Source organism: Anolis sagrei, chromosome 1, assembly GCF_037176765.1.
Source record: "Anolis sagrei isolate rAnoSag1 chromosome 1, rAnoSag1.mat, whole genome shotgun sequence".
NCBI classification, from domain to species: Eukaryota; Metazoa; Chordata; class Lepidosauria; order Squamata; family Dactyloidae; genus Anolis; species Anolis sagrei.
The window spans coordinates 96,312-122,250 of NC_090021.1; the positions used below are offsets into that span (position 1 = coordinate 96,312).

General features: G+C 49.4%; 1 protein-coding gene across 1 annotated transcript in view; it reads right to left on the bottom strand.

Annotated features, from left to right (window-relative positions):
- LOC132778910 (fatty acyl-CoA hydrolase precursor, medium chain-like) overlaps positions 1 to 21,162 on the bottom strand; it is a 37,093-nt gene extending 15,931 nt beyond the window's left edge. Inside the window, exons 1-5 of the mRNA XM_067468897.1 lie at positions 21,018 to 21,162; positions 10,495 to 10,639; positions 10,209 to 10,342; positions 8,735 to 8,888; positions 6,703 to 6,807 (exon numbers count right to left, since the gene is read on the bottom strand). Coding sequence (XP_067324998.1) covers positions 6,703 to 6,807; positions 8,735 to 8,888; positions 10,209 to 10,342; positions 10,495 to 10,639; positions 21,018 to 21,019 — 540 coding nt within the window. The 5' untranslated portion in view covers positions 21,020 to 21,162. The remainder of the gene's footprint in view (positions 1 to 6,702; positions 6,808 to 8,734; positions 8,889 to 10,208; positions 10,343 to 10,494; positions 10,640 to 21,017) is intronic.
- Between the last annotated feature and the right edge of the window lie 4,777 nt (positions 21,163 to 25,939).

Genomic DNA, 25,939 nt, shown 5'->3' on the forward strand with positions numbered 1-25,939 from the left:
ATTGCATTAACCTAATGTTTTAATTATTTATAATGACTGTTGCTGTGTATTTTACAGTGTTTAATTGTAGGCATCAAATATGTGCCGACTGGAAGGCGCCCTGAGTCCTCCCTCGGGGGTTGAGAAGGGCGGGGTAAAAATACCAGAAACAAATAAATAATAAATAAATATCTATATCTATGTATATAATAAAAGTCAAAGTTTGTGCGTGTGCGACGGACAGAGGAAGGAGGACGTAGGGTGGAGGAGTTTGTGGCAGCGTTCTGATTGGCTGCCACTGTGGTGCTATTTGTCGCAGCGATGGCGTTGCTGCTTTACAGTTGGGGTTGGTTTCAAGCATCCAAACCCCCTTCTCGGAAGCTGCGCCCCATTGAGAAAATAATGCAATCCACAGAAGACAAACTTTCTTCCAATAAAGTAAATGTTTATGCAATCGTCACAAATAACAGATTCAATCCATCGATCCCAATATTCCAGCAAACCTTCCTTGAGCTTTTACAGGAATCTATTCCTCTTTCCTCTAGCTCTTGCTTTCTTCACAGTCTCACCATCAGCATTCTCTGCTCATACTCTTCTCTATCTCTTCTCTACTCTCTACATTCGCAGTCTCTCAATTTGTAGTAGCTAATAAGCTCTCACAGGTGGCTTGACTGTTGCTGGTCATACAATGACTGGACATGATTCCTGCAATCACTTACCCATTTGTCACTTAAGAAATGATCTAAATATTAACATAAAACTCTGACACTATTTGCATATGGTCTCTGATTGGCCAGCCTCAATGGGACCTCCTGGTGGCGAAGAGGGTTAATGACAGAAGCCCGACATGAGAGAATCATAGAATCCTAGAATCAAAGAGTTGGAAGAGACCTCATGGGCCATCCAGTCCAACCCCCTTCTGCCAAGAAGCAGGAATATTGCATTCAAATCACCCCTGACAGATGGCCATCCAGCCTCTGTTTAAAAGCTTCCAAAGAAGGAGCCTCCACCACACTCCGGGGCAGAGAGTTCCACTGCTGAACGGCTCTCATATCTTCCTCATGTTCAGGTGGAATCTCCTCTCTTGTAGTTTGAAGCCATGGTTCCCTTGCGTCCTAGTCTCCAAGGAAGCAGAAAACAAGCTTGCTCCCTCCTCATCCCTGTGGCTTCCTCTCACATATTTATACATGGCTCTCATCATGTCTCCTCTCAGCCTTCTCTTCTTCAGGCTAAACATGCCCAGCTCCTTAAGCCGCTCCTCATAGGGCTTGTTCTCCAGACCCTTGATCATTTGAGTCGCCCTCCTCTGGACACATTCCAGCTTGTCAATATCTCTCTTGAATTGTGGTGCCCAGAATTGGACACAGTATTCCAGATGTGGTCTAACCAGAGCAGAATAGAGCATGGGGAGCATGACTTCCCTAGATCTAGACACTAGGCTCCTCTTGATGCAGGACAACATCCCATTGGCTTTTTTTGCTGCCACATCACATTGTTGGCTCAATGAAATGAGAAGGAAATTTGCATACGGTCTCTGATTGGCCAGCCTCAATTCCAAGATTCCGAGATGACAAAGAGAGAAAAGGCCAGAGGATGTGTCAGAAAATTACCGATACAGACCAAATTTGGCACACAGAGCCCCCATGACCCACTCGACATCCTACTGCAGTTTGGAGGAGGATGGACCATGGATGATGGGACTTGCACTCCCATCACTCACTTTCTGAACTGCTGTGACCTTCATCCAATGATTGATCTACACCAGACTTGACACATAGACCTCTCATGACCCACTTTACATCCTGGTGTGGTTTGACTGGGGATACGCCATGGATTATGGGACTTGCAGTACCTTTGCTCAATTCCTGAGACCACTGCAACCCTCATCCAATTACCAAAAAAGACCAAACTTGGCACACTGAGTCTCCATGATGCACTCTACATCCTGGTGTGGTTTGGAGGAGGATGCACCATGGACGATGGGACTTGCAATTCCTGCACTCCCTTCCTAAGACCAATAAAACTGCCAACAATGATGGATCAGGACCACAATTCACACTGAGATCCCGCATGACCCACTCTACATCCTGGTGCAGTTTCCAGCAGGATGGACCATGAATGATGGGACTTGAAGTACCTCCACTCACTTCCCAAGATTGTTCCAACCCTCATCTAATGACTGATCAAGACCAAAGTTGGCACGCAGATCCCCCATGACCCACTCTACATCCTGGTGCTGCTTGAAGGAGAATGGACCATGGATGATGGGACTTGAAGTACCTCCACTCACATAAAGATGTTGAACAGGACCGGGCCCAGGACGGAACCCTGCGGCACTCCGGTCATCACTTCTTTCCAAGATGAAGAGGAAGCATTGGGGAGAATCACCCTCTGGGTTCGTCCATTTAACCAATTCCAGATCCACCTCACCGTAGTTTTGCCTCACCCACCTTGGACTGGTTTCCTTGCCAGAAGGTCATGGGGGACCTTGTCAAAAGAAGGCCTTCCTGAAATCCAGGTACGCCACATCCACGGCATTCCCTGCATCTATCCAGCTTGTAACTCTATCGAAAAAAGAGATCAGATGAGTCTGGCATGACTTGTTTTTGATAAATCCATGTTGACTATTAGCGATGACTGCATTTGTTTCTAAGTGTTTGCAGACCGCTTCCTTCACAATCTTTTCCAGAATCTTGCCCGGTATCGACGTGAGGCTGACCGGACGGTAGTTGTTTGGGTCGTCCTTTTTTCCCTTCTTGAAGATTGGGACCACATTGGCCCTCCTCCAATCTGCTGGAACTTCTCCCGTTCTCCAAGAACTCTCAAAGATGGTTGCCAATGGTTCCGAAATGACTTCCGCTAGTTCCTTCAGTACTCTTGGGTGTAGTTGATCTGGCCCTGAAAGGGGACTGGAACTCATTAAGAGCGGCCAGGTATTCCTGGATGACTTGTTTCCCAATTTGGAGTTGGATGTCCTCTAATCCCTCATCCACTCCATCTTGCTGAGGTTGAAGATGACCTTCTTTTTGTGAGAAGACCGAGGCAAAGAAGGCATTAAGTAGTTCTGCCTTTTCCCTATCCCCTGTCAGCATTGCCCCATCTTCTCCTCGAAGAGGCCCTATCGCCTCCCTGTTTTCCCTTTTTCTACTGACATAAGAAAAGAAGCCCTTTTTATTGTTTTTAATGTCCCTGGCAAGCCTGAGCTTGTTTTGTGCTTTAGCCTTGCGGACCTTTTCCCTACAGGTGTTGGCTATTTGTTTGAATTCTTCTTTGATGATTTCTCCCTTTTTCCACTTCTTGTGCATGTCTCTTTTGTGTTTTAGCACTGTTAGAAGTTCTTTGGACATCCATTCTGGCTTCTTTGCACTTGTCCTATTTTTACTCTTTGTTGGCACAGTTTGCAATTGTGCCTTTAGTATTTCACTCTTGAGAAATTCCCATCCATCCGTAACTCCCTTATCTTTTAGTGTCTGTGTCCACGGAATGCTGCTCAGCGTTTCCTTCATTTTTTGGAAATCAGCTCTCCTAAAGTCCAAAATGCAGGTTTGACTTGTCTTAGTTTCGGCCTTCCTTTGCACCTCACTCTACATCCTGGTGCGGTTAGGAAGAATTTGGCGATGGATGATGGGACTTGCAGTCACTTCACTCACTTCCTGAGACCACTGAGACCCTCACCAATGACTGATCAAGACCAAACTGGGCACACAGAGCCCCTATGACCCACTCTACATCTTGGTGCACTTTCGAAGAGAACAGACTATGCATGATGGGACATCAAATACCTCCACTCCCTTCCCAAGGCTGCTGCAACACTCATCTAATGTCCAATCAAGACCAAACTTGGCATACAGAGCCCCCATGACCCACTCTCCATCCTTGTGCATTTTGGAGGAGGATGGACCACAAAGGATGGTACTCGTAGTACCTTCACTAACTTCCTGAGACCACTGTGAGCCATATAAATAACTGATAAAGACCAACCTTGATACACAATTCCTTTCTCAAATAACCCGGGCAGCGCCGGGTCCCCAAGCTAGTCAACAATAAAAAAGGGTTATACACTCCAGCGACCGAAAGAGAGATATTGACAAGCTGGAATGTGTCCAGAGGAGGGCGACTAAAATGATCAAGGGTCTGGAGAACAAGCCCTATGAGGAGCGGCTTAGGGAACTGGGCATGTTTAGCCTGAAGAAGAGAAGGCTGAGAGGAGATATGATAGCCATGTGAGAGGAAGCCACAGGGAGGAGGGAGCAAGCTTCCTTTCTGCTTCCCTGGAGACTAGGACGCAATGGAACAATGGCTTCAAACGACCAGAGAGGAGATTCCACCTGAACATGAGGAAGAACTTCCTGACTGTGAGAGCCGTTCAGCAGTGGAACTCTCTGCCCCGGAGGGAGTGTGGTGGAGGCTCCTTCTTTGGAAGCTTTGAAGCAGAGGCTGGATGGCCATCTGTCAGGGGTGATTTGAATGCAATATTCCTGCTTCTTGGCAGAATGGGGTTGGACTGGATGGCCCATGAGGTCTCTTCCAACTCTTTGATTCTATGATTCTATGAAATGACCGTAGTGTTTTGGATCCCAGCATTGTTGGACCTGACGAGCAGCCCCCAAAACACAATGAGCTCATCAATGGCTGCCATTGGTTTATCTATGTCCTTTCCTTTCAGAGCGTGATGCAGATGTGATGCTGGTGGGCTTCTCTGCAGCCCCCTTGGGATGGCGCAGGGCCAGGCCAAGATGTGATGGAGGAAGGAATGAAATTGCATGATTGGGGTCTGGCTGAGGGTCTGTTGAGGCCTGGCAAGACTGAAGAGACTAACCTAAGATTAAAAGCAAAGCCATCATGGAGGAGGTGAAGTTAACTTTGGCATGGAACGTGCTGGTGAGAAAAACTGTGGAACTGACAATGACTGGCCTGGGAACTTCTGAGGTAAGCAACACATGCTTCTGGTTAGAAGCAATGGCTCTTTTAAGTTAGAAAATAATAGGAAGAAGAAGAAGAAGAAGAAGAAGAAGAGGAGGAGGAGGAGGAGGAGGAGGAAGTTTTATTTCTTGCCCACCTCTCCTCATGGCTTGAGGTGAGTTACAGCATCACAAAAACATATACAAGTACATAATAATTTTAAAACACTTTGTAAAATACACATATTAAAACATACCTCCATAAAATATGTATCTAAATACACAAACAAAAACCAAGCATACAGCCAAGTTTAAAATCCACCATGAGAACGGGTGAATTTAAAAAGAAGTCAGAAACAAGAAGTCCTTCTGTTAAGGAAGAAAAACAACATCTGTTCCGGAATTGATGGAGCTCCAGCAAGTCTTAGCAGAATGACAATCATAGAATCACAGAATCAAAGAGTTGGAAGAGACCTCATGGGCCATCCAGTCCAACCCCCTTCTGCCAAGAAGCAGGAACATTGCATTCAAATCACCCCTGACAGATGGCCATCCAGCCTCTGCTTAAAAGCTTCCAAAGAAGGAGCCTCCACCACACTCCCTCCGGGGCAGAGAGTTCCACTGCTGAACAGCTCTCACAGTCAGGAAGTTCTTCCTCATGTTCAGATGGAATCTCCTTTCTTGGAGTTTGAAGCCATTCCTCCCTTGCGTCCTAGTCTCCAGGGAAGAAGAGAACAAGCTTGCTCCCTCCTCCTCCCTGTGGCTTCCTCTCCCATATTTATACATGGCTATCATATCTCCTCTCAGCCTTCTCTTCTTCAGGCTAAACATGTCCAGTTCCCTAAGCCGCTCCTCATAGGGCTTGTTCTCCAGACCCTTGATCATTTTAGTCGCCCTCCTCTGGACACATTCCAGCTTGTCAATATCTCTCTTGAATTGTGGTGCCCAGAATTGGACACAATATTCCAGGTAAAGTGGTCTAACCAAAGCAGAATAGAGGGGTAGCATTACTTCCTTAGATCTAGACATTAGGCTCCTCTTGATGCAGGCCAAAATCCCATTGGCTTTTTTTGCCGCCACATCACATTCCTGGCTCATGTTCCCCTTCCTCCCCACGAGGACTCCAAGATCTTTTTCACACGTACTGCTCTCGAGCCAGGCATCCCCCATTCTGTATCTTTGCATTCCATTTTTTCTGCCAAAGTGGAGTATCTTGCATTTGTCACTGTTGAACTTCATTTTGTTAGTTTTGGCCATTCATCTCTCTACTCTGTCCAGATCCCTTTGAGTCCTGCTCCTGTCCTCTGGACTATTGGCTCTCCCTCCCAATTTGGTGTCGTCTGCAAACTTGATGATCCTGCCTTCTAGCCCTTCATCTAAGTCATTAATAAAGATTGTTCAAGCAATCCAGAACAACAACAGCAAGAAGTTCTACATAAGGAGACCCTTTTCTATTTGAAAAGTGTGTCAGATCTGCAAGGAATGCCGAATCTGAACACCCGCCTCCTTCCAAGATGGACTGAATGAAGAAGGATGGTATGAATGTGAATGAATGTATGTGGAGTGCTGAGTATACGGTGTGTGATGCTTCCCCTTTGCCCACGTGGCCAATATAGCCATTATAAAACCAGCCCTGTGTCTGTGTGTCTGCTTCTTTCTCTGAAAGTGCCTGATGCATATTAAAGACGATTTTAAAGGTTCAGAAGTATCCATGAAAGACCCTGACCCGGACTCTCTCATGCGCTGCTTCCCCTTAGCCCACCCTGGCTGACCCCTCCCCACAAGGCCTTTGGGTCAGTTGGAAAGAGATCCCCAAACCTACCTTTGCAAGCTTTTCTGGGTGGGGGTCTATGAGGATGTCCGCGGCAGCCACGCCACTCTCGCAGATGGCTCTGTGGAATAGGCCCTTGGACAGAGGGGACAAGACCTGAGGAAAGAGGAGGGGGCCGGTCAAGGAGGGTCTCCCACGCGAATCCCCCCCCCTTGGCCCGCTCTCTGGGCATCCGCCACGCACCGCATTGGAAGGGCTTTCCCCCATGTTGTTGTTTTGTTTACTTGCTTTTCTCTCCAACAAGGAGACTCAAAAATGGCTTACATTAAAAAGCTTTCAGTACAGTTTAAAATCTACAAATATACAAACATCAAAACAGAATGGCATTCAAAAATTCGCAGTTCCCATTTCTTCTGGCCTGTCCTTTCCTTTAAACTTGGAGGCGGGTTCAGGGAACCGGCTGCTGTGCAAAAAGTGAAGCCAGGATCAAACAATTTCCCGTATTGGACACCGGCTGGAACTTGCCCTGTTCTTTCCCTTATTCTTGTATTTCACATCATCCTGTGTTTCATTAGTTTTATCAGCAGGTTATTAATTTGTTTGCAGTTCTGCACCTTTGACCACTGAGCCAACTGAATCCTTGGACTGCAATAAAGTTCTGATTGATTGATTGATTGATTGATTGACTGAAAAAGAGAAGCCATTCTTGCTGGGATCCAGGAGGAAGCAGCTGCCGGGAAGTCGTTGCATATTTTTGTATATTTTAAATTACGTGGTCATACTTTCATTGTTAGCCGATTTGAGTCTCCTTCGGAAGACATAAGGTGGGTATAAATAAACATAGCAATAAACAAACAAGCAAACAACAACAATGTGCCTCCATTGGCTGCGGGGGCATTCTGGCCTGTCCACAACCACGAAATGGTCAAGAAACCACAGGTCACCAATTTAAGAGCATATCGTATTACTCCTATTGTACAGAAGATCCCTGGAAGAAATGAGGAATATTATCTCAAATATCTCATAGAATATAGAGAACGAACCACGTATAAAATGGCAGCTAAATTTTGTGCGGCAGCTCCAAAAACAAGGAAGCCATTTGTGGATGATTTTAGCAAATAGTATTTTAACTAGGTTCTTGTGGGTTTTTTCGGGCTATAGAGCCATGTTCTAGAGGCATTTCTCCTGACGTTTCACCTGCATCTATGGCAAGCATCCTCAGAGGTTGTGAGGTCTGTTGGTACTAGGAAAAAGGGAGCTGGGAAAAAGGGGTTTCTATATCTGTGGAATGACCAGGGTGGGACAAAAGACTCTTGTCTGCTGGAGCTAGGTGTGAATGTTTAGCTGACCACCTTCATTAGCATTTGAAGGCCTGCCTGAGCCTGGGAAAATCTGTTGCTGGGAGGTGTTAATCTGTGCCTGGTTTTTTCCTCTCTGTTGTTTAGCTGTTATAATTTTAGAGTTTTTTAATACTGGTAGCCAGATAGTGTTCATTTTCATGGTCTCTTCCTTTCTGTTGAAATTGTCCACATGCTTGTGGATTTCAATGGCTTCTCTTCTTCTTTCACACCTAACTGCAGCAAGGAAGAGCTCCTTGCCCCACCCCAGCCATTCCACAGATATATAAACCCATTTTTCCTACTTCCAACAGACCTCACTACCTCTGAGGATGCTTGCCATAGATGCAGGCGAAACGTCAGGAGAAATGCCTCTAGAACATGGCCATATAGCCTGAAAAAACCCACAAGAACCTAGTGATTCCAGCCATGAAAGCCTTCGACAATACAGTATTTTAACTTATTCTTTTTATTATATCCGTACCCGCTGATGTTATTATAAGCATCACATAGGAAGCTGTGTAGGTCGACTAAATAACACGCACTCTCTGCCTTTAATGTTGAGAATCCCTGGCCTGAATATTAACCCTTCAAAAACATGTTTCAAAGTTTAGTAATCTTGGTCTGTGATGGCAGTAATAAAACCCGCGCACTCCCTGGCCACCACGTGCCTGCAGTGTCTGACAAGGAAGGAGAGCCCACACCAACCGTTACAAAGAGACACGTCCCAGTCACCGTGAACCCACGTGAGCGGAAGTGCTGAAGCCTCCTGCCGACTCTCCGAATATCGTCACGGATCCCGGGTCGCCCCCAAAGTGTCCGATGTTCCCCTGGACCCACTTGAGAGCCGCCACTTGGTCCAGAAAGCCCCAGTTCCCGGGCGCATGGTCATCACCGGTGCTGGAAGGGAGGGCAAGCAGAGGGCGGCCGAGGCCGTTGGGGACGTTGAATGGCTGCTTGATGCATTAGTCTAAGCCTGCTGACCCTGAGGGGCTTTGGCCAGAGAGGTCCTTTGTGTGCCGATGCAGCGACTCAGAGGAGGGCATACAGAGCCATTATTTGGCTCACTCCAGACAAACAAGGACAAATGTAAGAGACTTCATTTTGGCAGAAAAAACCAAAATGGACAGATACAGGATGGGAGACCCCTGGCTCCACAACAGAGTCACGTGGGAAAGGGATCTTGGGTTCTTCATGGACAACCAGGAGAACGTGAGCCCAGAATGGGATGCGGCAGCACCAAAGCCAATGGGATTGTGGGCTGCACACAAAGGAGTGTTGTGTCCAGACCAAGGGAAGTCCTGGTGCCCCTCAGTTCTGCTTTGGTTGGACCTCTTCCCCTGGAACCACACTGTGTCCAATTCTGGACACCACGGTTCAAAAGAGATAACAATAATAATAATAATAAGCTCTAAGATGGAACATGTTCAGAGGAGGGCAACTAAAAGGATCCAAAGACTGGAAACCCTGAATCCCTCTGAGGAGTGGTTTAAAGAGTTGAGTCTGTTCAGCTTGGAGAAGTGAAGGCTGACAGGAGAACTTATGAGAGGGATGTTTAAATAATTGCAAGGATGTCAAAAGGGACAAGGTGGAGGTCTCCTTTCTGCTGCCTTGGAGACTGGGCCTCAATGGAGACATGGCTTCAAATGGCAGGACAGGAGATTCCACCTGAACACGAGGAAGAACTTCCTGGCTGTTAGAAGAGCTGTTCAGCAGTGGAACTCTCCGCCTTGGAGTCTGGTGGAGGCTCCTTCCCTGGAGGCTATGAAGCAGAGGCTGAATGGCCATCTGTCGCGCCGGGGGGGGGGAGTTGACTGTGCTTTTCCTGCACAAAGGCAGACAGGGGTTGGAGTAGATGGCCTTTGGGGTCCCTTCCAACTCTATTATTATTATTATTATTATTATTATTATTATTATTATTATTATTAAGCAGAGGCTGGATGTCCATCTGATCGGGTGCTTTTGTTGTGCTTTTCCTATAGGGGGTTGGACTGGATGACCTTTGGTGTCCCTTTCAACTCTAGGTTTCAAGTAGTAGTAGCAGCAGTAGTAGTAGTAATAGTAGTAGTAGCAGTATTAAGCAGAGGCTGGATGGCCAACTGTTGGGTTGTGCTTCTTGTGCCTGGTAGAAAGAAGGGGGTTGAACTAGATGGCCTTTGGGGGGTCCCTTCTAACTCTAGAATTCCAAGATTCTATGGAAGGTCCAGCTCCAAGTCTTACCTGAAAAAACCAAGGATGCCCAGCCGGTACTGAATGGTCACCACCACCACGTCCTCAAAGGCGGCCAAGGCGGACCCGTCGTAAGAGGAGGCCGCCCCCAGCTCAAGCCACCCGCCATGGATCCAAACCATTACCTGCAGCCAAACAGGAGGAGGAATTGTGGGAGTTGGAGTCCAAACCACCTGGAGGGAGGAGGGCCAAAGCTGGCCCAGGCCTGGAGGAGGCCTTTGTGGGCATCCTGACCCTCCTGGTGACCCTCCGGTTCATGGCCCCGCCCAGCACTCACGGGCTGCTTTGCCTTCTTGTCCGCGTGGACCGGAGAGAAGATGTTGAGGTACAAACAGTCCTCGGAAACCTCCAGGGAGACCTTCTCCTTCTTGTTCGTGAATGCGTCCGACAAGCCTTGCCCCATGACCGGGTCCTGCACACACCTGAAGGAAGCGAAGGGAAGCAAGGCGGCCATCGCATGGAAACAGACCTCAGTCTAGATCACGCATGGGCCAACTTTGGCCCCCCAGAAGTTTTGGGATGGTAGGAGTTGAAGTCCAAAACACCTGGAGGGCTGAAGTTGGCCCATGCCTGATCCATACCTGTCTTTTTTCCTCCTACCTATCAGCTTCTCTGTCTCTTCTCTCTCTCTATCACCTGTCTCTCATTTATCTCTTCTATTCTATACCGCATTATTTCTATATCGCCTCCAGTGATGCAATGGGCTCAACCCTTCTACCGGCAGGACTGAAGACCAACAGGTTGGAGGTTCGAATCCAGGGAGAGCGCAGATGAGCTCCCTCTGTCAGCTCCAGCTCCCCACGTGAGGACATGAGAGAAGCCTCCTACAAGGATGGTAAAAATCAAAACATCTGAGTGTCGCCTGGGCAACATCCTTGCAGATGGCCAATTCTCTCACACCAGAAGCAAATTGCAGTTTCTTAAATGGCTCCTGACATTAAAAAAAAAAGCATGTAAACAGACCTCTATCTATATCTAGCTCTCTTCCCTTTCTCTCCCTGACATCTTAAATCTACTTCTGGTTGCTTCTGAGGCGAGAGAATCAGCCGTCTATGAAGACGTTGCCCGGGGGGGGGGGATGCCCAGATGTCTTGCAATCCTGCGAGGAGGCTTCTCTCATGCCCCCCATAGCTGTCTTCATAGACCTGTCAGCGGCTTATGATACTGTGAAGCACCGCCTCCTCCTGAGAGAAATGTATAGTATCACAAAGGACGACCACCTCACCCGCCTCAGAGGAAACCTGCTACAAAACAGGAGCTCTTTTGTTGAGTTCCAGGGCCAGAGAAGCAGATGGCAGAAACAGAAGAACAGCCTGCCTCAGGGGAGCGTGCTCGCTCCATCCATGTTCAACATCTACACAAATGACCAGCTACTGCCAGAAGGGACAGAGAGTTTCATCTATGCTGATGATCGTGCCATCACCACTCAAGGAAACCTGCTACAAAACAGGAGCTCTTTTGTTGAGTTCCAGGGCCAGAGAAGCAGATGGCAGAAACAGAAGAACGGCCTGCCTCAGGGGAGCGTGCTCGCTCCATCCATGTTCAACATCTACACAAATGACCAGCTACTGCCAGAAGGGACAGAGAGTTTCATCTATGCTGATGATCGTGCCATCACCACTCAAGGAAACCTGCTACAAAACAGGAGCTTTTTTGTTGAGTTCCGGGGCCAGAGAAGCAGATGGCGGAAGCAGAAGAACGGCCTGCCTCAGGGGAGCGTGCTCGCTCCATCCATGTTCAACATTTACACAAATGACCAGCCACTCCCAGAAGGGACAGAGAGTTTCATCTATGCTGATGATCGTGCCATCACCGCTCAAGCAGGGAGCTTTGAGATGGTAGAACAGAAGCTCTCCGAAGCTCTAGGTGCCCTTACTGCCTATTACAGGGAAAACCAGCTGATCCCTAATCCATCTAAAACACAGACATGTGCCTTTCATCTCAAGAACAGACAAGCATCCTGAGCTCTGAAGATCGCCTGGGAAGGGATCCCACTGGAGCCTTGCAGCGCACCCAAATCCCTGGGAAGAGTCACTCTGGACCGTGCTCTGACCTACAAGAAGCACTGCCTGAACATCAAGCAAAAAGTGGGCGCTAGAAACAATATCATACGAAAGCTGACTGGCACAACCTGGGGATCACAACCAGACACAGTGAAGACATCTGCCCTTGCGCTATGCTACTCTGCTGCTGAGTACGCATGCCCAGTGTGGAACACATCTCACCACGCTAAAACAGTGGGTGTGGCTCTTAGACATGCCGCATTAACACGGGGTGTCTGCGCCCGACACCACTGGAGAAACTACACTGTCTAGCCGGCATTGCACCACCTGATATCCGCCAGTAAGTGGCAGCCAATAGTGAAAGGACCAAGGCAGAGACATCTCCAGCTCATCCCTTGTTTGGGTACCAGCCAGCACGTTAACGACTTAAATCAAGAAATAGTTTTCTAAGATCTACAGAGACACTCGCTGGAACACCCCAGCAAGCGAGAGTCCAAAAGTGGCAGGCCCAAACCCAGCACCTCAATTCATGGGTGATACCAGATGAGAGACTCCCCCCTGGGCACACGGAAGACGGGGCGACTTGGAAGGCGCTGAACAGACTGCGCTCTGGCACCACGAGATGCAGAGCCAACCTCAAGAAATGGGGCCACAAAGTGGAATCCTCGACATGCGAGTGCGGAGAAGAGCCAACCACTGACCACCTGCTGCAATGCACCCTGAGCCCTGCCACATGATGCACCAGGGAGGACCTCCTTGCGGCCACACCAGAGGCACTCCAAGGGGACAGAGACTGGTCAAAGGACATTTAATAAGAATACCAAGCCTGCAAACTTTATGTTTTGTTTGTTTGTTTGTTTGTTTTTAATGCAATACAACTGTTTTGGTTCGCTCCTGACACGATAAATAAAAAAATCTATCATCTGTTTCTCATTTATCATCTATCTCTCTCCTTCTATGCTGCATGTATCCGGACCTCCATCTATATTATTTGGCTCTCTTCCCTTTCCCACCCCATCACTGTCTATCTACTATCAGCTTCCCTGTCTCATCTATCTATCTATCTATCTATCTATCTATCTATCTATCTATCTCTTCTATGTCTGTACAGATGCATCCAGACCTCCATCTACATCGAGCTCTCTTCCCTTCCAGCTTCCCCACCTCTCCCCCTCTCTCTTTCTATCACCTGCCTATCATTTATCTTCTATTTATTTCTATATCTATCTATCTGTCTATCTATCTATCTATCTATCTATCTATCTATCTATCTATCTATCTTTGGTCTCTCTTTATCTGTCTTTCTATCATTTCTCAATGATCTGATAACTCCAGTTACAGCTATACGGCTCCGACCCAATGTACCTGTCCGAACGTATCTCCTGCTCTGTCCCACCTGGGAGCTTAAGATCGTCTGGGGAGACCCTGCTCTCGGCCCCGCCTTTATCACAAGTGAGGCTGGCGGGGACGAGGGACAGGGCCTTCTCAGTGGTGGCCCCTCGCCTGTGGAATTCACTCCCTGGGATGATTAGGTCGTCAACATCCCTCCTCTCCTTCAGAAGGAAGCTGAAAACTTGGATATGGGACGAGGCCTTTACCAGAGTTTTATATTGTTTAGATCATTTCTTATGATCATTTCTTAGATCATAGTCACCTACGGAGGTGAGAGCGGGACCTTCTTAGGGAAGGCTGAGCGAAGGAAGAGAGATGCTTTTGAGCTGTGGTGTTGGAGGAAAGTGCTGAGAGTGCCTTGGACTGCGAGAAGATCCAACCAGTCCATCCTCCAGGAAATAAAGCCCGGCTGCTCACTGGAGGGAAGGAGACTAGAGGGAAAGGTGAAGTCCTTTGAATGCCACATCACGAGGAGACAGCCAAGCCTAGAGAAGGGAATGATGCTGGGGAAAGTGGAAGGCAAAAGGAAGAGGGGCCGACCAAGGGCAAGATGGATGGATGGCATCCTTGAGGTGACTGGACTGACCTTGAAGGAGCTGGGGGTGGTGACGGCCGACAGGGAGCTCTGGCGTGGGCTGGTCCATGAGGTCAACTAGAGAAGACAATGATGCTGGGGAAAGTGGAAGGCAAAAGGAAGAGGGGCCGACCAAGGGCAAGATGGATGGATGGCATCCTTGAAGGGACTGGACTGACCTTGAGGGAGCTGGGGGTGGTGACGGCCGACAGGGAGCTCTGGCGTGGGCTGGTCCATGAGGTCACGAAGAGTCGGAGACGACTGAACGAATGAACAACAACAAGATAATTTCTTAAGTGAAAAATGGGTAAGTGATTGCAGGAATCATCATGCCCAGTCATTGTATGACCAGCAACAGTCAAGCCACCTGTGAGAGCTTATTAGCTATTACAAATTGAGAGACTGAGGATGTAGAGAGTAGAGAAGAGATAGAGAAGAGTATGAGCAGAGAATGCTGATGGTGATGATGAGACTGTGAAGAAAGCAAGAGCTAGAGGATCAAGGGTCTGGAGAACAAGCCCTATGAGGAGCGGCTTAGGGAACTGGGCATGTTTAGCCTGAAGAAGAGAAGGCTGAGAGGAGATATGATGAGAGCCATGTACAAATATGTGAGAGGAAGCCACAGGGAGGAGGAGGGAGCAAGGTTGTTTTCTGCTTCCCTGGAGACTAGGACGCAATGGAACAATGGCTTCAAACTACAAGAGAGGAGATTCCACCTGAACATTAGGAAGAACTTCCTGACTGTGAGAGCCGTTCAGCAGTGGAACTCTCTGCCCCGGAGTGTGGTGGAGGCTCCTTCTTTGGAAGCTTTTAAGCAGAGGCTGGATGGCCATCTGTCAGGGGTGATTTGAATGCAATATTCCTGCTTCTTGGCAGAATGGGGTTGGGCTGGATGATGGCCCAGGAGGTCTCTTCCAACTCTTTGATTCTATGATTCTAGGAAAGAGGAATAGATTCCCGTAAAAGCTCAAGGAAGGTTTGCTGGAATATTGGGATTGATGGATTGAAACTGTTATTTGTGACGATTGCACAAACATTTACTTTATTGGAAGAAAGTTTGTCTTCTGTGGATTGCATTATTCTTCTCAATGGGGCGCAGCTTCCGAGAAGGGGGTTTGGATGCTTGAAATCAACCCCAACTGTAAAGCAGCAACGCCACAGCTGCGACAGCCTTTGGGTAATCTGGCAGACTGACGAGGCAATGACGACCGGAGCTTGGAAAGGATTGTGCGGAATGGACTTGCGGATTTTAGAACTCGATGAACGCTGGCCACTAGATTGGCTTTTTAGTTATTATTTATTATTTATTACAGTGCTTGTATACTGCTGTTTCTCAGCCTACATTGGCGACTCAACGCGGGTTACAACACTACAATAATCACAATATTCAGTTTAAAAAGCATAAAAACACATACAAATACACAATATTGGGCCACCAATAACAAACCAATGCATCTCTTAACTAAAATCGCAATCCAATTTCCTCGTCTGGGATTACCAATCCTTGATCATCAGATTCATTGCACCAGATTAACCGAATGCTTGTTCGAACATCCATGTCTTCAGTCTTTTTCGAAACACCATCAGCGAGGGGGCTGATCTTACCTCTATGGGGAGGGCGTTCCAAAGCCGAGGGGCCACCACAGAAAAGGCCCTGTCTCTCGTCCCCACCAGCCGCACCTGTGAAGCAGGCGGGATCGAGAGCAGGGCCCACCCAGAAGATCTTAGGGTCCTGGTGGGCTGATAGGCCGAGATACGTTCGGATAGGTAAGTTGGGCCAGAATCGTTTAGGGCTTTAAAGGCCAACGCCAGCACTTTGAATTGAGCCCGGTAGCAGATCGGCAGCCAATGGAGCTGGCGCAACAGAGGAGTGATGTGCTCTCTGAGTGCCGCTCCCGTTAGCAACCTGGCTGCCGAGTGTTGGACCATTTGGAGCTTCCGAGCAGTCTTCAAGGGCAACCCCACGTAGAGAGCGTTGCAGTAGTCAAGACGGGATGTAACCAGAGTGTGGACTACCGTGGCCAAGTCAGACTTCCCAAGGTACGGTCGCAGTTCGCGCACGAGTTTTAGTTGTGCGAATGCTCCCCTGGTCACCGCCGAAACCTGGTGTTCCAGGCTCAGCGATGAGTCCAGGATCACACCCAAACTGCGAACCTGCGTCTTCAGGGGGAGTGCGACCCCGTCTAACACAGGCTGTAACCCTATACCCTGTTGATGTTGTATTAACTGAATGTTTTAACTTTTGTGGTTATTGTGGTTATGTATTTTTATTGCTGAATTGTATTTTATTGTGGAATTGTTGGCATCGAATTGTGCCGGTTGTAAGCCGCCCTGAGTCCCCCCCCCCCCTCGGGGGTTGAGAAGTGCCCGAAAGAAGAAATTACGGAGCCAAATACCCACAGATTAGCAGCACAACTGACTTGTTGTAGTAACATGAACATGCAGGCACCGTGGTTCTTTTACCGCCCCCCCCCCGCTCCCCCACCCCCCACTGCATCAACACCCCAATTCCTGTGATGCCGCACTTTCACACGTGGTCAGGCCAGAGGTGTTGACCCTGTGACCCCTTAAGTCAAGGGAATGTACGAATCCTGACAAGGTGCTCTGCCGATGCCCTTGACACCCCAGGCAGGCCAGATCCCATACCATGCGGTCAACCCCAGGGGAAGAACGGGGGGGCCCAGGGCGGGAAAGAAGAGATAACTGGGCTCTCTGGCCGGAGGAGGGACTGGGAACGGCAGCCGGCTCAAACTGGAACTGGGTGCCGAAAGGGCTGGGTTCAAGGTGGCCGTGGACTGTGTTTCCTTCAGCGGAGACAAATGTGACAAATGCAAGAGACTCCACTTGGGCAGAAAAAATGAAATGCAAAGATACAGAATGGGGGACAATGCCTGGCTCGAGAGCAGTACGTGTGAAAAAGATCTTGGAGTCCTCGTGGGGAGGAAGGGGAACATGAGCCAGGAATGAGATGTGGCGGCAAAAAAAGCCAATGGGATTTTGGCCTGCATCAAGAGGAGTCTAGTGCCTAGATCTAGGGAAGTCATGCTCCCCATGCTCTATTCTGCTTTGGTTAGACCACTTTACCTGGAATATTGTGTCCAATTCTGGGCACCACAATCGAAGAGAGATATTGACAAGCTGGAATGTGTCCAGAGAAAGAGGGTGACTCAAATGATCAAGAGTCTGGAGAACAAGCCCTATGAGGAGCGGCTTAAGGAGCTGGGCATGTTTAGCCTGAAGAAGAGAAGGCTGAGAAGAGACATGATGAGAGCCATGTATAAATATGTGAGAGGAAGCCACAGGGAGGAGGAGGGAGCAAGCTTCCTTTCTGCTTCCTTGGAGACTAGGACGCAAGGGAACAATGGCTTCAAACTACAAGAGAGGAGATTCCACCTGAACATGAGGAAGAACTTCCTGACTGTGGGAGCCGTTCAGCAGTGGAACTCTCTGCCCCGGAGTGTGGTGGAGGCTCCTTCCTTCTTTGGAAGCTTTTAAGCAGAGGCTGGATGGCCATCTGTCAGGGGTGCTTTGAATGCAATATTCCTGCTTCTTGGGAGAATGTGGTTGGACTGGATGGCCCATGAGGTCTCTTCCAACTCTTTGATTCTATGATTCTATGAGACTTTGCTATAGTGTCGCAACCTGGTGTTAAAGATCCTTCCAAGACCTTCCTCTGGTGAGCCTCTCTTTCCATGGCTGGCTACCAAAGTCCTGCCAACCTCACCGGTGCCCAGGACGGGCCTGCCTTGCCAAAAGGCAGCCGGCCATTCAGCCTGGGCTCCGGATCTTGAGTGTTTGGGTGTTTGCCTGAATGCATTTATTTTCAGGGCGAAAAGGCCCCTGCCAGCTTCCTTGAGGAGCCAGATAGGCCTTGGAGGCACCACTGCTGGACTACTGCAAGAAAACCTTCCTGGGGCTGCCCTTGGAAGCTGTTTGGAATGCAATTTTGTTGCCATGTGCCTTCAAGACATTTGCAACTTATGGTGATGTGAAAGCGAACCACTGATCATGGGCAAGACCTTTTTCAGAGGCTGCCTTTGCTGCCTTCTGAGAGTGACTTCCCCGGTGGGTCTGCATGTCCTCGTGGGTCAACTGCCAACAGTTGACCAAACAGGCACAGAAAAGAGATGTAGTAGTCATGGGCGATTTCAACTATCCCGATATTTGCTGGAAAACAAACTCGGCCAAGAGTACAAGGTCCAACAAATTCCTCGCTTGCCTTGCAGACAATTTCATGGTCCAGAAGGTAGAAGAGGCAACAAGGGGATTGGCTACTCTTGATCTCATCCTAACAAATGCGGAGGACCTGATCGATGCGGTCGAAGTGGTAGGATCCTTAGGGGCAAGTGACCATGTGCTCCTGCAATTTGAGGTACAAAGGAAGGCCGAAACTAAGACAAGTCAAACCTGCATTTTGGACTTTAGGAGAGCTGATTTCCAAAAAATGAAGGAAACACTGAGCAGCATTCCGTGGACACAGATACTAAAAGACAAGGGAGCTACGGATGGATGGGAATTTCTCAAGAGTGAAATACTCAAGACGCAATTGCAAACTGTGCCAACAAAGAGAAAAAATAGGACAAGTGCAAAGAAGCCAGAAAGGATGTCCAAAGAACTTCTAACTGTGCTAAGACACAAAAGAGACATGCACAAGAAGTGGAAAAAGGGAGAAATCACCAAAGAAGAATTCAAACAAATAGCCAACACCTGTAGGGAAAAGGTCCGCAAAGCTAAAGCAAAAAACGAGCTCAGACTTGCCAGGGACATTAAAAACAATAAAAAGAGATTCTTTTCTTATGTCAGTAGAAAAAGGAAAAACAAGGAGGCGATAGGACCTCTTCGAGGAGAAGATGGGGCAATGCTGACAGGGGACAGGGAAAAGGCAGAACTACTTAATGCCTTCTTTGCCTCGGTCTTCTCACAAAAAGAGAGTCTTCAACCTCAGCAAGATGGAGTGGATGAGGGATTGGAGGACATCCAACCCCAAATTGGGAAAGAAGTCGTCCAGGAATACCTGGCCGCTCTTAATGAGTTCAAGTCCCCAGGGCCAGATCAACTACACCCAAGAGTATTGAAGGAACGAGCGGAAGTCATTTCGGAACCATTGGCAACCATCTTTGAGAGTTCTTGGAGAACGGGAGAAGTTCCAGCAGATTGGAGGAGGGCCAATGTGGTCCCAATCTTCAAGAAGGGAAAAAAGGACGACCCAAACAACTACCGTCCGGTCAGCCTCACGTCGATACCGGGCAAGATTCTGGAAAAGATTGTTAAGGAAGCGGTCTGCAAACACTTAGAACCAAATGCAGTCATCGCTAACAGTCAACATGGATTTATCAAAAACAAGTCATGCCAGACTAATCTGATCTCTTTCTTCGATAGAGCTACAAGCTGGGTAGATGCGGGGAATGCCGTGGATGTAGCGTACCTGGATTTCAGGAAGGCCTTCGACAAGGTCCCCCATGACCTTCTGGCAAGGAAACTAGTCCAAGGTGGGCTAGGCAAAACTACGGTGAGGTGGATCTGGAATTGGTTAAGTGGACGAACACAGAGAGTGCTCACTAATGCTTCCTCTTCATCGTGGAAAGAAGTGACAAGTGGAGTGCCACAAGCAGGGTTCCGTCCTGGGCCCGGTCCTGTTCAACATCTTTATTAATGACTGAGATGAAGGGCTAGAAGGCAGGATCATCAAGTTTGCAGACGACACCAAATTGGGAGGGAGAGCCAATAGTCCAGAGGACAGGAGCAGGATTCAAAACGATCTTGACAGATTAGAGAGATGGGCCAAAACTAACAAAATGAAGTTCAACAGTGACAAATGCAAGATACTCCACTTTGGCAGAAAAAATGAAATGCAAAGATACAGAATGGGGGACGCCTGGCTCGAGAGCAGTACGTGTGAAAAAGATCTTGGAGTCCTCGTGGACAACAAGTTAAACATGAGCCAACAATGTGATGTGGCGGCAAAAAAAGCCAATGGGATTTTGGCCTGCATCAATAGGAGCATAGTGTCTAGATCTAAGGAAGTCATGCTACCCCTCTATTCTGCTTTGGTTAGACCACATCTGGAATATTGTGTCCAATTCTGGGCACCACAATTCAAGAGAGATATTGACAAGCTGGAATGTGTCTAGAGGAGGGCGACTAAAATGATCAAGGGTCTGGAGAACAAGCCCTATGAGGAGCGGCTTAGGGAACTGGGCATGTTTAGCCTGAAGAAGAGAAGGCTGAGAGGAGATATGATGAGAGCCATGTATAAATATGTGAGAGGAAGCCACAGGGAGGAGGGAGCAAGCTTGTTTTCTGCTTCCTTGGAGACTAGGACGCGGAACAATGGCTTCAAACTACAAGGAAGGAGATTCCATCTGAACATTAGGAAGAACTTCCTGACTGTGAGAGCCGTTCAGCAGTGGAACTCTCTGCCCCTGAGTGTGGTGGAGGCTCCTTCTTTGGAAGCTTTTAAACAGAGGCTGGATGGCCATCTGTCAGGGGTGATTTGAATGCAATATTCCTGCTTCTTGGCAGGGGGTTGGACTGGATGGCCCATGAGGTCTCTTCCAACTCTTTGATTCTATGATTCTATGATTCTATGACCCAGACCTTGCCCATCAGAGTCAGTCTAGGGCTCAAACCCCATGCCGGCTGCACTGAAGACAAAGTAGGGATTGTGAGGGCCAAGGAGTCGTGGAGGCATGGCTTCAGGTGACACATTGGTGGCTATGGTCATGGATCCCAGTGAGAGGTTCTGGACTGCTGAAGGGGCCCAGGGGCCACTCGCTCTGGGCCCTTCCTTGTCCAGCCCCCCCCCTCCCGCTTGACCCCCATCTCACTCACATGGGTGGGTGGGTCTGGGAGGCATCCCGGGTCCCATTCCACGGCGGGGGGGCTCCTGGGGGGGCGAAGCGCAGGGGGCCCAGGGGCGGGGCGGCGAAGGGGACCCCCAGGAAGACGTCCACGGGGCGCCCCGAGCCCGGAACACGCGTGCGGCGCCCCCGCAGAGACCCCTGCCCCACACGCACCTCGGGAGGGGGGTCACCTGGAAGACAAAGGAAGAAGAGGAGGGGGTGGAGGGAGGGAGGGAAAAAAGGAAGGAAAAAGGGGGTAAGAGAGGAGAGGAAGGAGCCCTGCGCTTGCCTTCTCCGGCGGAGGCGCCCAGCAGCAGCATCAGCAGCAGCAGCAGCATCGGGGGGAGGAGGAGGAGGAAGAGGGGCCCCCGGAGGGAAGGGGCCAAGCAGCCCACCGACGGCATCCTCGCAGCAGAAGAAGGAGGAGGAGGAGGAGGAGGCGGGTGGGTCCAGGGGCCAGTGGCCGATCCTCCCCCCTCCCCTCCCCTCCCCTCCCCTCCCTCCCTGCAACGCCCCGCCCGCCCCCTCGGCCCCGGGGGCCAAGGGCCATCCAGCTGGGCCCCCCTCTGCAGGAAGGCAGCCTTCCAAGGGAAGGAAGGAAGGAAGGAAGGAAGGAAGGAAGGAAGGATGGAAGGAAGGAAGGAAGGAAGGAAGGAAGGATGGAAGGAAGGAAGGAAGGATGGAAGGAAGGAAGGAAGGAAGGAAGGAAGGATGGAAGGATGGAAGGATGGAAGGAAGGAAGGAAGGAAGGAAGGATGGAAGGATGGAAGGAAGGAAGGAAGGAAGGAAGGAAGGATGGATGGAAGGAAGGAAGGAAGGAAGGAAGGAAGGATGGAAGGAAGGAAGGAAGGATGGAAGGAAGGAAGGAAGGATGGATGGAAGGAAGGAAGGAAGGAAGGAAGGAAGGATGGAAGGAAGGAAGGAAGGATGGAAGGAAGGAAGGAAGGATGGATGGAAGGAAGGAAGGAAGGAAGGAAGGATGGAAGGAAGGAAGGAAGGAAGGAAGGAAGGATGGATGGAAGGATGGAAGGAAGGAAGGAAGGAAGGAAGGAAGGAAGGATGGAAGGAAGGATGGAAGGATGGAAGGATGGAAGGAAGGAAGGAAGGATGGAAGGATGGAAGGAAGGAAGGAAGGAAGGAAGGAAGGATGGAAGGAAGGAAGGATGGATGGAAGGATGGAAGGAAGGAAGGAAGGAAGGAAGGAAGGATGGAAGGATGGAAGGAAGGAAGGAAGGAAGGAAGGAAGGATGGAAGGATGGAAGGATGGAAGGAAGGAAGGAAGGAAGGAAGGAAGGAAGGAAGGATGGAAGGAAGGAAGGATGGATGGAAGGATGGAAGGAAGGAAGGAAGGATGGAAGGATGGAAGGAAGGAAGGAAGGAAGGAAGGAAGGATGGAAGGATGGAAGGATGGAAGGAAGGAAGGAAGGAAGGAAGGATGGAAGGAAGGAAGGATGGATGGAAGGATGGAAGGAAGGAAGGAAGGATGGAAGGATGGAAGGAAGGAAGGAAGGAAGGAAGGAAGGATGGAAGGATGGAAGGATGGAAGGAAGGAAGGAAGGAAGGAAGGATGGAAGGATGGAAGGAAGGAAGGAAGGAAGGAAGGATGGATGGAAGGAAGGAAGGAAGGAAGGAAGGATGGAAGGAAGGAAGGAAGGATGGAAGGAAGGAAGGAAGGATGGATGGAAGGAAGGAAGGAAGGAAGGAAGGATGGAAGGAAGGAAGGAAGGAAGGAAGGATGGATGGAAGGATGGAAGGAAGGAAGGAAGGAAGGATGGATGGAAGGAAGGAAGGAAGGAAGGAAGGAAGGATGGATGGAAGGATGGAAGGAAGGAAGGAAGGAAGGAAGGAAGGAAGGATGGAAGGATGGAAGGATGGAAGGAAGGAAGGATGGAAGGAAGGAAGGAAGGAAGGATGGATGGAAGGAAGGAAGGAAGGAAGGAAGGAAGGATGGAAGGATGGAAGGAAGGAAGGAAGGAAGGAAGGATGGAAGGATGGAAGGAAGGAAGGAAGGAAGGAAGGAAGGATGGAAGGATGGAAGGAAGGAAGGAAGGAAGGAAGGAAGGAAGGAAGGATGGAAGGATGGAAGGAAGGAAGGAAGGAAGGAAGGATGGAAGGATGGAAGGAAGGAAGGAAGGAAGGAAGGATGGATGGAAGGAAGGAAGGAAGGAAGGATGGATGGAAGGAAGGAAGGAAGGAAGGAAGGAAGGAAGGATGGAAGGAAGGAAGGATGGATGGAAGGATGGAAGGAAGGAAGGAAGGATGGAAGGATGGAAGGAAGGAAGGAAGGAAGGAAGGAAGGATGGAAGGATGGAAGGATGGAAGGAAGGAAGGAAGGAAGGAAGGAAGGAAGGAAGGATGGAAGGAAGGAAGGATGGATGGAAGGATGGAAGGAAGGAAGGAAGGATGGAAGGATGGAAGGAAGGAAGGAAGGAAGGAAGGATGGAAGGATGGAAGGATGGAAGGAAGGAAGGAAGGAAGGAAGGAAGGATGGAAGGATGGAAGGAAGGAAGGAAGGAAGGAAGGATGGATGGAAGGAAGGAAGGAAGGAAGGAAGGATGGAAGGAAGGAAGGAAGGATGGAAGGAAGGAAGGAAGGATGGATGGAAGGAAGGAAGGAAGGAAGGAAGGATGGAAGGAAGGAAGGAAGGAAGGAAGGAAGGATGGATGGAAGGATGGAAGGAAGGAAGGAAGGAAGGATGGATGGAAGGAAGGAAGGAAGGAAGGAAGGAAGGATGGATGGAAGGATGGAAGGAAGGAAGGAAGGAAGGAAGGAAGGATGGAAGGATGGAAGGATGGAAGGAAGGAAGGATGGAAGGAAGGAAGGAAGGAAGGATGGATGGAAGGAAGGAAGGAAGGAAGGAAGGAAGGATGGAAGGATGGAAGGAAGGAAGGAAGGAAGGAAGGATGGAAGGATGGAAGGAAGGAAGGAAGGAAGGAAGGATGGATGGAAGGATGGAAGGATGGAAGGAAGGAAGGAAGGAAGGAAGGAAGGATGGAAGGATGGAAGGATGGAAGGAAGGAAGGAAGGAAGGATGGAAGGATGGAAGGAAGGAAGGAAGGAAGGAAGGATGGATGGAAGGAAGGAAGGAAGGAAGGATGGATGGAAGGAAGGAAGGAAGGAAGGAAGGATGGAAGGAAGGAAGGAAGGATGGAAGGAAGGAAGGAAGGATGGATGGAAGGAAGGATGGAAGGAAGGAAGGAAGGATGGATGGAAGGAAGGAAGGAAGGAAGGAAGGATGGAAGGAAGGAAGGAAGGAAGGATGGATGGAAGGATGGAAGGAAGGAAGGAAGGAAGGATGGATGGAAGGAAGGAAGGAAGGAAGGAAGGATGGAAGGATGGAAGGAAGGAAGGAAGGATGGAAGGATGGAAGGAAGGAAGGAAGGAAGGAAGGAAGGATGGATGGAAGGAAGGAAGGAAGGAAGGAAGGATGGAAGGATGGAAGGAAGGAAGGAAGGAAGGATGGAAGGATGGAAGGATGGAAGGATGGAAGGATGGAAGGAAGGAAGGAAGGATGGAAGGAAGGAAGGAAGGATGGAAGGATGGAAGGAAGGAAGGAAGGAAGGAAGGATGGAAGGAAGGAAGGAAGGAAGGAAGGAAGGATGGAAGGAAGGAAGGAAGGAAGGAAGGATGGAAGGATGGAAGGAAGGAAGGAAGGATGGAAGGAAGGAAGGAAGGATGGAAGGAAGGAAGGAAGGAAGGAAGGAAGGAAGGAAGGATGGATGGATGGATGGAAGGAAGGATGGAAGGAAGGAAGGAAAGAAGAAGGAAGGAAGGAAGGAAGGAAAGAAGGAAGGAAGGAAGGAAGGAAGGAAGGAAGGAAGGAAGGAAAGAGGGGGACCCCACTGGACTCCCAGCCAGTCTTTATTCCGCTACAGCTTGGGGGGGGACCCCAAAGGTCACCCAGCCTAGCCCTCTGCTGCCAAGCACGAAGATGGCATTCCTTGTGTTGTTGCTGTTGTTGTTGTTGTGATCTGTATGTATGCCCCGCCTTTCTCCCCCTTTGCAATGTGGGGGGCGGGGGTGGGTGGGGGCAGTTAACAATCCCACATTTTAGTCAATACAATGCAAAAGTTTTTTCTAAAACCCCAACGAAGTAGCCCAGTGATGTGAACAGATTAAAATCTAATAAATACCTTTAAAATTAGGTTTCTCTTGTATTCTGACCCATGGCTATGCAGCTCCTTCTGGAGTTTGGCAAGAAGGCACCATCCGATCCCTCCTGGCAGAGAGCCATCTTGCCTGTGTTCCAAGGAGCTCAGCACAGAATGGTAGCGGGGGGGGGGGGGGGAGGGGGGAGGGCAGCTCCAGACCCAAATATGCAATGGCAGAACAAAATGTGCAGAAAACATAGTTGACTTTCCAGATTTTCCAGTTCAGAATTGCGGGGTTGAAGTCCAAAACGCCTGGGGGGGAGGGGAGGGGGGTGGGGGGCGAAGAGGCTGGGCAAACGGTCCCAACAGAGGTCCACCCGTGCTTCTTCTTCTGCCAGAGGGAAGCCCCCCAGACACTCCCTTCTTCTCAAGCCAAGGGTCACCCAGTGGGGGGGGGGGGGGGCAAGAGAGCGCTCTCCTTTGATCTCCCTGACACCTCATGCCCAAAGGGTTTGGAAGCACAAATGCCAGGGTCAGAAGCCGCGATGCCATCTGCACAATCTGGCCTTTGAGCTCCACTACTCATTATTCCTTGACTGCCTCCAGGCAGCTACAGCCAGGCCACCCGTATGCGGGTCGCCTCACTGGTTGACTTGGCAGCCTCCTGGCTAGGCAATGCTATTCAAGCGGGCGCATTGCAGCATGCACACTTGCTTTAACAGACGAGGGTTCTTCCTCCACCCCCTCCACCACCACCCCCCCCGGGACATTATTCCATAGGGATAGCCCTAGGTAATTTTCAACGTAAGCAAACAGTCTT